This window comes from Lipotes vexillifer, unplaced genomic scaffold (genome assembly GCF_000442215.2).
Source record: "Lipotes vexillifer unplaced genomic scaffold, Lipotes_vexillifer_v1.1 scaffold429, whole genome shotgun sequence".
Lineage (NCBI taxonomy): Eukaryota > Metazoa > Chordata > Mammalia > Artiodactyla > Lipotidae > Lipotes > Lipotes vexillifer.
Window position 1 is genome coordinate 1,176,534 of NW_006784171.1, and position 9,298 is coordinate 1,185,831.

Sequence of the window (9,298 nt, forward strand, 5' to 3'; positions counted from 1 at the left end):
TCAGTTTTGATCTATTTTGTGGGTGTGTCTTTCTGGCATGCTTTCATTTCTGTAGGAATGTTATTCTGCTCCTTATTCTCTTTTCTTTATTATAGTGACTTTGACTGTGATTTAAAGTGGATATTTTTTTGTTCCTCATTTCTCAGTAAAAGTAGTTTTTCTGACCTTGAGAGGGTGATACATTCAGGATTTTCCCCCTGAGTTTTCCACGGGGCTTCCTCTTCTATTGTTTTAGCATCGTGTTGCTTTCCAAGATTTCCTGATTCTCTTGTTCCTTCCCCCAACTTTTACCTGAACCTTTTCTTTTCTTCTTTGCTATCGTCTCTATCTTGCTCGTATTTGATTCTATTCCCAACCGTTTCTTCTGAGAACTGTGCCCTCTTCTTGAAGGAAAAACTGGTTGGTTGGTTTCCAGTGTATACATAGGCTCAGATTTCCCCAACCTCTCCTGATTTTACTGCAGGCCCCTTGAATTTACCTGCTCTTAGAGAAGGGAAATCTTTCCCAGTTTCAGCTGCTATTCTCAAATACATACCCAACCCCTCCAGACTACCTGCTGCTGGTTTCCTTCTGTTTTATTCACATGCATCAAGAAAGTCATTGTTTTCCTCTGTGTTCTCCAGCACAGATGTGGATGCAACACAGGCTTATGGCCACTGGTGGTTTGTTCCTATCTACTTACATTTTGGGTTCACGGAATATCTTGTCATCTGATTTTGTTGTAAATGTTGTCCATGAATTTTTAGTTTTTCTATCTAGTTGCTCTGTCTGCTTTTATACAGAGACTCAGGGAGATTCAGACACTAAGCCACCACCTCCATGATATTGTATAGTATGATTGGACCATAATTTATTTAACCACTGCTTTGCGGATGACGATTCAAGTATGTCCTTGGAGGCCATGCTATGACCAACTTCCTTGTTTGTTTATCTTTATATTCTGGTACTTTCATTTCTGTATTATAAAGTTCCACAAGTGGGATTCCCCTGCCAAAAGATTTATTTTAACTTTTGTAGATTTTACCATGTTACTTTCAAAAACAATTGTAGCAATTCATCCCAAATAGCAAGTAAGTCAGAGCTCATCTCTCAACATGGTCACCAGTACTGGGTATTAGCTGTTTTTGCTGCCTGATAGGTCAAGAGTGATATTGTGCTATTTCAGTTTATCTTTACCAGCCTACTAGTGTATATGAACATCTTTTCCTATATTTCTTGGACTTGGTACTTTTTTCCCTTTTGATTTGCTATTTCAGAAGCTTTGCCCCAAATTCTTTTAGGTTGTTTATCTTTTCATACTAATTGGTAGTAACACTTTAGGCAACTGGAACATTAAGCTTTTTTCTTGATGTGTTTAAATATTCCCCCTGTCAATTTTAACTTTAAGATGTCTTTTGCTACACAGAAATATTTGATTTTTAGTTAGACTAGATGTCTATTTTTTATTTTATGTTTTCTATAATTCTTATTTTATTAAAAGTTATAATTCTCACCATAATATCATACACATATTCCCCTAATTTAAAATTTTTTGTCACTTTGTGTTAGTGCTCAGATTTTAAATTCATTTGGATTTATTTTGTGTGTGGAAAGAAGGAGTAGTTTAATGCTCTTTCTATGATATCATGGGCAATTCGCTTGAATTCTCTGAGCTTCATTTTCCTAATCTTTAAAATGCGTATAATAATACCTACCTCATAGCGATGCTTTAAGGATAAAAAAATGAAATATACAAGTGCACATTTCAAGGCACATGGTAGGCATTCGATAAATACTAGATATCATTTTGTGAGATAGTGTAGTGGGAAGAATGAGACAAGTTACTCTAATTCTCTAAGACTGAGTTTGATAAATTAAAAAAATGATCTTTCTTATAGTTGCTATGAAATTAATGAGATAATATGCAAAGCTTATAGCTTATATCAGGTAAGCAATACTTGGTTAACTATTCTATTATTCTCATTTTCATTATTACTACTACTGTTATTGGCATTATTATTGCCACCCATACCCCAATTCCAGCAGACACTGGAGAAACTTACCAGTTAGGAGTCAGGACACCTGGGTTTTCTAGGTTCTGTCACTGACTAGCTGGGTGCTGACAGATGCTTAATTTATTTGAGTTTCCATTTCTTGGTATATATAAAGTGAAGGGATGATCTAGGTCAAAAGTCACAGCTAAACTGCTGGTATTACCACCAAGCACAATAACTGCCTATTACATTTGTGTTTTAAAAATGATGTGGGACTTCCCTGGTGGTGCAGTGGTTAAGAGTCTGCCTGCCAACGCAGGGGACACGGATTCGATCCCCGGTCCGGCAGCTGCCGTGAAGCAACTAAGCCCATGCGCCATAACTACTGAGCCTGCCCTCTAGAGCCCACAAGTCACAGCTACTGAAGTCCGCGTACCCTATGGCCCATGTGCTGCAACTACTGAGCCCACGTGCTGCAACTACTGAAGCCTGCTCTCCTAGAGGCCATGCTCCTCAACAAGAAAAGCCACCATGATGAGAAGCCTGCGCCCTGCAACGAAGAGTAGCCCCTGCTTGCTGCAATTAGAGAAAGCCCGAGCACAGCAACAAATACCCAACGTGGCCAAAAGACGATTAAAAAATAAATAAAGATAATGGAGTCCCTCTTAAAAAAAAATTAAAAAATGATGTGGAAACTCAACACGTTAGTGGACAAAATATGTCTGTGAGCTTCTAGTTTATGATTCCAGATGAAGATATTTGAGGTTTGGACTTAAAATAAATTGAGATGTAAATTAAACTAATTTGGAAATGACAGTTATTATACCAAATATTTTTTTAAAATGTGACTTTCTATAATTCTTTCTTCTCAAGTCTTACTTTAAAAGCCCCTGTTTCATTAGATGTATATATAGTAAAAAAATATAGAAAGGTTATAAACATATAAAAAGGTGTTCAGTTTTTCTCTATCATCCAAGCACAGTCTGTTTTTAGGAATGTTTCATTTCTGTTAAGGTATGAATGGCAGAAACAAACAATTTAGTTATTCTAGACCAATTTCTTGGCTTACAACATTTTACTTTGATCTTTCTAGGAGCCTTTGATGAATAATATATCAATAATATATCAGGTTTTAAGGAGGAATAGGATATAATGTACTTAAATTCTATACTACTAGAGCTGCTACTAAAGATCTATAAGAGAGAATATCTCCGACATCACAAAAACCAACTACTTTTCGAAGAGCCTAGAGCATGTATGGTAGGATTGCTTTGAAGAAGAAACCATTCCCTTTGAATAATGACAACGTTGGGACTACGATAGAAAGTTTGAAATTATCCTTTACCGTACTCTATTACTTGAAAATTGAATATGGAACTAGGAAAATGGTGTGTCATTAGGAATCCATTTAGGATGGCTCTGCTTTCTGTATTTTACTTAAGGCGAAATGATCACGCCACTGAATTGCAGAATTGACCCGCCCCCGGATCAAGGCCCACATATGCCTCTTCAGTGATTTGTTGATACTTTACTAAGTTGTCACCAGGAAGTGACACTGTCTCAAGGAAGGTCAGATCTACAGAGTAGGGACTAAAAGCAGGCAGCTGTGTAGGTGCATGTCCTGATGGGGAAGTGACCTGCTCTCCTGTTTTAACCATGTAAAATTATGAAAGCAGTAAGTGTGTATAAACATTTTCCAACGAAATATTCTAAACCCACCGAAGTATTCTGCAGGTATGACACCTGGGATTTGTAGACTATTTTGCAATTCTGGAAGGCTATGTGAGCATGAGCCTGTCCAGAATAAAGATAAGCTTAAAGATGTTTTAAATAGTATATTGTTTACTGTGAAAAAAGTAAGAACAAGGCAAGTCCAAATTTCACCAAATGAGGCCCCAAATATTTACCTAAGAGTTGGGATAGTGGGTATCACTGGACAGCAGTACCTAGCACAAATAGGTATGCATACTCTTGGAGATTACATTTATTTATTCACTCATTCATTCATTTTTGCATGCTGCTCTGTGCAGCATGGGGGATCTTAGTTCCCTGAACAGGGATTGAACCCTGGGCCCTGGCAGTGGAAGTGCAGAGTCCTAACCACTGGACTGCCAGGGAATTCCCTTTGGAGATTACTTTAAAGTAAGGAAATGTACAGTAGGCAAATACTGGAATCCAGTAATGTCAGCTTTCCCTGACTCCTGCCCTACCCTGCTTTTGGAGCCTTGCTGTGGTCCCTGCCTTTGCTTTACAAGAATTCATTTAGAGCAGGGAGCTCTATTTTGATGGTGGGGCCAAAATGAGAGCAGTGGTCCTATTTCAGGGTCTCACTCTGACAGATCAGAGATGCTTCAGTGCTTAATCTATCACCACCACCATCATTACCACCTTCACCATCACCACTACCACCACCATGACCACCAACTCTACCACCACCATCATTATCACCTCACCACCATCTCTCCACCACTATCCTCACCACTACCATCACCATCAGCAGCAGCAGCAGTAGTAGTAATGCTCACCTTGATGATCACAATGTCTTTCAAACTAGCTTCTCTGCCTCTAGCCTCTTTCTCATCCTCTCCAATCTTTCCTACGTTTTTTTTTGCTAGATTAATTATCCTCCACCAAAGTTCTGATCACATCTTTTGCCTGCTTAAAAGCTGAAGTTTTAATTAATCTTCAGTCAGTCCCATTCCTAATGAATAAAGTCCAGTCCCCTGGGCCCTGCATGGAAGGCCATGTACAAAAAATGTCCCCAGGACAAAATTCAGAACAGATTTCCCATTGCTATAAGTATTCTGAGCTCTAACTACACTTGAGAATTCATTATTCCTTGAATATGCTTTAGGCCAGCATTTTCAAAGTTCAGATATATACGACGTTAATAAATACTACTTTATTAATGTATTGCTTTATTAGAATCACTTGGAATATTTGTTAAGATGCATATTCCTAGACCCTATGCCTAGAAGCTCTCTCTTTAGAATCCTGGGTACTGAACACCTTTTACTCATTCAATTTGGGATCTTGGTGACAATTTTTTGACCACAAAGAAAGTCCCATTTAACTTCTGGTTACTTATATATCTTACAATGTGTTTATAAGAACTAATATTATGAAAATATGAAGCAGTTGGCACAGTGCCTGACCCAATAAAGGCGGCTTTTATGGTTAATTCTTGCCCTACCTACCTCAGAGTCTTTGTTTTTTAATTAATTAATTAATTTTTAGCTGCATTGGGTCTTCGTTGCTGCGCGTGGGCTTCTCATTGTGGCGGCTTCTCTTGTTGCAGAGCACGGGCTCCAGGTGCGAGGACTTAAGTAGTTGTGGCTCGCTGACTTCAGGAGTTGTGGCACGTGGGCTCAGTAGTTGTGGCTCACTGGCTTCAGTAGTTGTGGCATGTGGGCTCAGTAGTTGTGGCTTGTGGGCTGTAGAGCGCAGGTTCAGTAGTTGTGGCATATGAGCTTAGTTGCTTCACAGCATGTGGGATCTTCCTGGACCAGGGATCAAACCTCTGTCCCCTGCAATGGCAGGCGGATTCTTAACCACTGCGCCTCCAGGGAAGCTCGTACCTCAGAGTGTTTTTGTTCAAGTAGATAACGTTTGTTATTTACAGCACTTTTACGTTTTTTGTATGCTCTCCGTTAGACTGTAAACTTGGGGAGCAGGAATTAGGCATTATTCACCATTGACTAGCTGGCAAAATCTGGCCCAGTGTTTTGCTCACTGCATATGAGCTGAATTTATAGTATGGTGCTTAGCTTTAAAAATTGTGATATAAATTAAAATTCAGAGCTCCTAAACATTATTTCAAAAAAATACCCTTTTCTTTTTTTTGTCCTCCCAGAGGAAGCCCTGGAGCCACCTCCTGCTCGCCCGGTGGCCCCTGAAAGCTGCAGGGTCAGGCCCTCCAGGAGTCCTAGGTTCAACCCTCCCTTGGTTTGGGCAGCCTAACCCTCTCCCACATTCTCTGAGACCGTCAGTGGGAGCCATCAAGAAACTTTAGCTGAATATTTCAGATGCAACATTAAGTCACCTTTACTGAGTCTTCAATCCCTAGTTCTGGGTACTAGTTCTTAGAAGTGGGCTTGTGTCTTATAACCAAGATGCAATATTCACCTAGGATCCAGTTGGGGTTAAATAGATCGTATCGCATTTCCCATGCCTGGGTCCCTGTCTTGATTACCTACTTAATACTTTTATGATTTGACACTGCCTTGGTTTTGCCAATGATGTCTACCCTGTCCTTCTATCCTTCAAACATCTTTCCAACCGAAGCCTCATCCAACAACTCCTTAATGACTAATTTGTTGGTGCCAACTGACTGCTAAGGAATTTCCAAGGACTCCCCTGATGTGCTTTATCCATCTGCCAAGGACCCCTCCACTGCTGGTAGACTGTTGGTACCAGGAGCCCCCTGTGGCCAAACCAGGCAGCATTTAGACCTGACCTCCTGCCAGACCCATCAGCATCATTCTGGGGGGGTGTCAACCTCCTCACGTCATGCCCTCTTGTTTTCCACCAACCGTGGTACGGTTCACAGATGCAGCGACAGGGCTCACCTGGCTGATGGTGCTCATGGCTCGCATGTAGCTCTCATTCCTGGAGCGGAACTTTGGTGATGTGAGCAGGCCCGCAGGGTCAAGGCTGTCTAGGCTTCGGTTGATGGAGACCTCACTGACCGCCCTCAAGTAACTGTGACTCCGGATCTGGAGTTTGGGGGAGTGCTCATTGGAAATCCTGAAAGAGAACAACGAAAAGTGTGGGTTTAGTCCTGTTCTAACACGCAGGCAGTAATAAGATAGGGTAGGACTGTGATCGATGTGGCACCCTACACACAGAGGCAAATACTAGAGATGCCCTCCCATGGTTGCTAAACTCCCCGTGGGGTCTAGGAAAGAAAACGTTTGATGGGAAATCATTGAGATCTGATGACATCAGAGAGCAATTATAAGTTTTTCAGCCCAGGAAATAATTTCCTCGATCATATTTTCCTAGGCAGCCTGGGAAGGAGAATAGAGCTGCTACTGCCCTGCCCCGGACTTCTGCCCTGTGTAATTTGCAAGCTTTTCCTTTGTACCCAAGTCTCTTCTGTGTCATGTTTCTGTTTTTGGACTTTCTAGTAACAGCAAGTGGTTATATATCTATAACTATATCAGTCTATCATCTATTTATCTAATCTTGATCTCACCTAGTTGAGATTTAACTTAGTGATCAAAACTTAAATTGTAGACATTAAATATGTGCGCATATCTAAATCTTGATATATCCAAAAACAAGTCTTTGCATACTTTATACTCTTCAGATTTTTTCCAAGATGCATTTTTTATTTTATTTTATTTTTTATGAGCACATATTTCTTTATTAAGTCAATATTTTTGCAAAATGAAAAAAGCCTTAGCATATAATATCTTTATACTTAAGGTAATAAATCTGTTTATTAAATGTATTCACATTTGATATATTAAATTCAGAACTATTCAACTGTATTAATAAATTTCCCAATATATTTTATTTATTTATTTTTGCTATTTGACATTAGTCTTTTTTTAAAAAAATTTTATTGGAGTATAGTTGATTTACAATGTTGTGTCCCAGATGCATTTTAAAATTATAAAAGTAGAAATTGCTCCTTGCCAAAAGCCAAGCTATCCACAGGTGCTCAAAGCAGAAAGTGGTTCTCCACTCCCCTTATTCCTGCTCCAGAATTCCACTCACCTGAAAGAACTACCCAGAGTACCTCAATGTATGTCCTTCCTTACCCTTTCTATACACGTACAAACAATTATTTTTTTAGTAATTAAAAAAAAATTTTACTGAAATATAGTTGATTTACGATGTTATGTTAGGTTCAGGTGTACAGCAGAGTGATTCAGGTATACATATATATCTATTCTTTTTCATATTATTTTCTATTAAATGTTATTACAAGATATTGAATACAGTTCCCTGTGCTGTACAATAGGTCCTTGTTTATCTGTTTTATGTATAGTAGTTTGTATGTTTTAATCCCAAACTCCTAATTTATCCCCCTCCCCCTCTTTCCCCTTTGGTAACCACAAGTTTGTTTTCTATGTCTGTGTTTATTACTAATTTTTAAAGTTTGTTTTCACGTGGGATTCAGGGTGCTTTTTCTTTCATTATTAAATTAAAAAAAATTTTTGCTGTAACATTGCTTGCAATTAAAAATTAAAGTTGATAAGGAGATAGATGTAGGCCCAATATAGCTGCTATTATTTATCATCATTCTGGAGATCCTAGCTAATGAAATTAGAAAAAATAAAAAAAGAAATACGAATATAAATATTGTGAAGAAAAGGTGAACTTTGAGTATTTACAGATTATACATACAATTAATTAGCTGGAAGGTAAAAGAAAATCAACTGAAAAACTATGAGAACTAATAAGAGTGCTACCCCAAATAGTTACCTACAGGGTAAAAATTGAGAAATTAATAATTTTTCTATATACTTCCACCACCAAGTAGAAATTTTAATTAAAAAATCTCATTCAAAATGGCAAAACATTATAAAATAAGTAGAATTACAAAAAAGAAATGCACCAGAAATTTTTGAAAAAAGTGATAAAGCTTTATGGAGGGCAGGGTTTCCCTGGTGGCACAGTGGTTAAGAATCTGCCTGCCAGACGTAGAGAATGGACTTAAGGACATGGGGAGGGGGAAGGGTAAGCTGGGACGAAGTGAGAGAGTGGCATGGACATATATACACTACCAAATGTAAAATAGATAGCTAGTGGGAAGCAGCTGCATAGCACAGGGAGATCAGCTTGGTGCTTTGTGATAGGGAGGGTGGGAGAGAGACGCAAGAGGGAGGGGATATGGGGAGATATATATATATATATATATACACGTATAGCCGATTCACTTTGTTATACAGCAGAAACTAACCATTGTAAAGCAATTATACTCCAAAAAAGATGTTAAAAAAGAAAAAGAAAAAGAAAGAAAGAAAGAACGAAAAGAAAGAGAGAGAGAGAGAGAGAGAAAGAAAGAAAGAAAAGAAAGAAAGAAAGAAAGAAAGAAAGAAAGAACAGCGGAGAAATAAGCCCGTACGCCACAACTACTGAGCCTGCGAGCCTAGAGCCCGTGCTCTGCAACAAGAGAAGCCACCGCAATGAGAAGCCAGTGCACCGCAAGGAAGAGTAGCCCCCGCTCACCGCAGCTAGAGAAAGCCCGAGTGCAGCAACGAAGACCCGACGCAGGCAAAAAAAAAAAAAAAATTTTATGGAGGGCAATAAGCAAGTCCTAATACAAGAGGAAAACAAATTTCCTGGAGGGAAAACTCAATATTGTAAAAAAA

General features: G+C 38.9%; 1 protein-coding gene across 8 annotated transcripts in view; it reads right to left on the minus strand.

Moving 5' to 3' along the window:
• Window positions 1-9,298, minus strand: part of DLGAP1 (DLG associated protein 1) — a 325,804-nt gene that overhangs the window by 172,605 nt on the left and 143,901 nt on the right. For all 8 annotated transcript variants that reach the window (XM_007456571.1, XM_007456577.1, XM_007456572.1 and 5 more), the window contains exon 3: window positions 6,542-6,719. In XM_007456571.1, the coding sequence (XP_007456633.1) occupies window positions 6,542-6,719 (178 nt within the window). The remainder of the gene's footprint in view (window positions 1-6,541; window positions 6,720-9,298) is intronic.